Source organism: Neovison vison, chromosome 6 (assembly GCF_020171115.1).
Source record: "Neovison vison isolate M4711 chromosome 6, ASM_NN_V1, whole genome shotgun sequence".
In the NCBI taxonomy this organism is placed as follows: domain Eukaryota; kingdom Metazoa; phylum Chordata; class Mammalia; order Carnivora; family Mustelidae; genus Neogale; species Neogale vison.
The window spans coordinates 217,642,159-217,644,654 of NC_058096.1; the positions used below are offsets into that span (position 1 = coordinate 217,642,159).

General features: G+C 41.7%; 1 protein-coding gene across 1 annotated transcript; it reads left to right on the forward strand.

The window, feature by feature from the left end:
• Positions 1-323: 323 nt before the first annotated feature.
• LOC122910247 (olfactory receptor 18-like) lies at positions 324-1,310 on the forward strand. Its single transcript, XM_044254902.1, has one exon. It carries the CDS (start codon positions 480-482, stop codon positions 1,308-1,310), a length of 831 nt encoding a protein of 276 aa, XP_044110837.1. The 5' UTR covers positions 324-479.
• Positions 1,311-2,496: the final 1,186 nt, after the last annotated feature.

A 2,496-nucleotide genomic window follows, 5' to 3' on the forward strand; every position in this document is an offset into this window, starting at 1 on the left:
TGTCTTTGGGCAACTGAAATGCAGGGGAATGGGATTATGCATGGAAAGCAAGAAAACTCAGTTTTTACTGGCAACAAATATGAGTTCTGAAGTCAAGTATAACTAGGTATTTATATGTTTGTATATTTGTATGTTTCTCTAACATTCTTTGGCTCAATGTCTTCATAGTGGGTATATATAGAAACAGGTAAATAGCTCAGACAACAATAAGGAAAGAGTTCTAAGAAGAGTTTACAATTGAGAAATGTTGCTGAAGGTACTGGGATGTATGCTGGGAAGTGCGAATTGCTTGAATCAAAATAGGTGCATTTAGCTGGGTGTCTCTATACTTGTTTTGTTTATTCAATACTCTCTTCTTTTTTGAGAGGTGTCCCACCTGCCTGGAAGCACAGAATCTAACAGCTGTCTCAGAGTTCCTTCTCCTGGGCCTCTCAGATGATCCAGAACTGAAGCCCATTCTCTTTGGGCTGTTCCTGTCCATGTACCTGGTCACCTTGCTTGGGAACCTGCTCATCATCCTGGCTGTCAGCTCTGACTCCCACCTCCACACACCCATGTACTTCTTCCTCTCCAACCTGTCCTTGGCTGATATTGGTTTCAGCACCACGACAATCCCCAAGATGCTGGTGAACATTCAAACACACAGCAAGTCTATCACCTATGCAGGCTGCCTAACTCAGGTGTCCTTTTTTATCCTGTTTGGGTGTTTGGACAACCTGCTCCTGGCTGTGATGGCCTATGACCGGTTTGTGGCCATTTGTCACCCCCTTAGCTATTCAGTTATCATGAACCCTTGCTTCTGTAGCTTGTTGGTCCTGATGTCAATTTTTGGCAGCTTTTTGGAATCTCAGATTCATTTTTTGATGGTGTCCCAACTTACCTTCTGCACAGATGTGAAAATTCATCATTTCTTTTGTGATGCACTTCAACTCTTCCACCTTGCCTGCTCTGATATCTCCATCCACACCATACTAATGTATTTTATGAGTGCCATCTTTGGTGGTGTTCCCCTCTCAGGGATCCTTTGTTCTTATACACGAATTGTTTCCTCCATTTTGAAGGTCCCATCCACAGGTGGGAAGTACAAAGCCTTTTCTACCTGTAGCTCCCACCTGTTGGTTGTTTCCTTGTTTTATGGAACGGGCGTTGGAGTGTACCTCAGTTCATCCATCTCCTCCTCCCTCAGGAAGGGGGCAGTGGCCTCGGTGATATACACTGTGGTCACCCCTATGCTGAACCCCTTCATCTACAGCCTGAGGAACAAGGACATCAAGAGGGCACTGTGGGGGACAATCAGCAGAATATTCTAATATCAGCATTTGTCTTAGTCTTTCTGGGTTCATAGAACTGGAAAATGCAGAAAATCAACAACAACAAGAAATTCTGAATCTGCAGCTACATGGTATATATACCTATAAGGATCTCTGCTTTTTGTTTATACAGCTGTTCCTGTTAGCATAGCTCTAATGGAATTGGGGGATTATTTGGACTTACCATTTAATTCATAGTCCTTGCAGGATTATGTGTATATCTGTAACCCTCACACTTTCCTTATGCATTTCCAAGGGCTCTTAGTCATGAGCACTCTTGTTTCTATCATTATAAAATAATCATAACTCTCTCTCTCTCTTGTTTTTTCCTTTTTAAAAAAATATTTTATCTATTCATTTGAGAGAAACAGCCCAAGTAGGGGGAGAGGCAGAGGGAGAAGTTGGCTCCCTGTTGAGGTGGGAGCCCAAATGGGGTTTCATCTCAGGACCTGGAGATCATGACCTGAGCCAAAGGCAGAGTATACAGCTGGGCCACCCAAGTGCCCCATGTTGTTATTTTCCTTTGTTTTTTGTTAGCAAAACTTAACTCCTTTATTATTATTTTTTATGAGCAATAAAACAATTTATTTAGCAATAAAGGTATTATATATATTCTTTTTAAAATTTTTTAAAATTTTATTATTTTTTAAATTTATTTTTTATTTATTTTCAGCATAACAGTATTCATTCTTTTTGCACCACACCCAGTGCTCCATGCAATATGCACCCTCTCCAATATCCACCATCTGGTTCCCCCAATTTCCCACACCCTGCCCCTTCAGAACCCTCAGACTGTTTTTCAGAGTCCATAGTCTCTCATGGTTCACCTCCCCTTCCATTTACCCCAACTCCCTTCTCCTCTCTAACTCCCCATGTCCTCCATGCTACTTGTTATGCTCCACAAATAAGTGAAACCATATGATAATTGACTCTCTGCTTGACTTATTTCACTCAGCATAATCTCTTCCAGTCCTGTCCATGTTGCTACAAAAGTTGGGTATTCATCCTTTCTGATGGAGGCATAATACTCCATAGTGTATATGGACCACATCTTCCTTATCCATTCGTCCATTGAAGGGCATCTTGGTTCTTCCCACAGTTTGGCAACCATGGCCATTGCTGCTATAAACATTGGGGTACAGATGGCCCTTCTTTTCACGACATCTGTATCTTTGGGGTAAATACC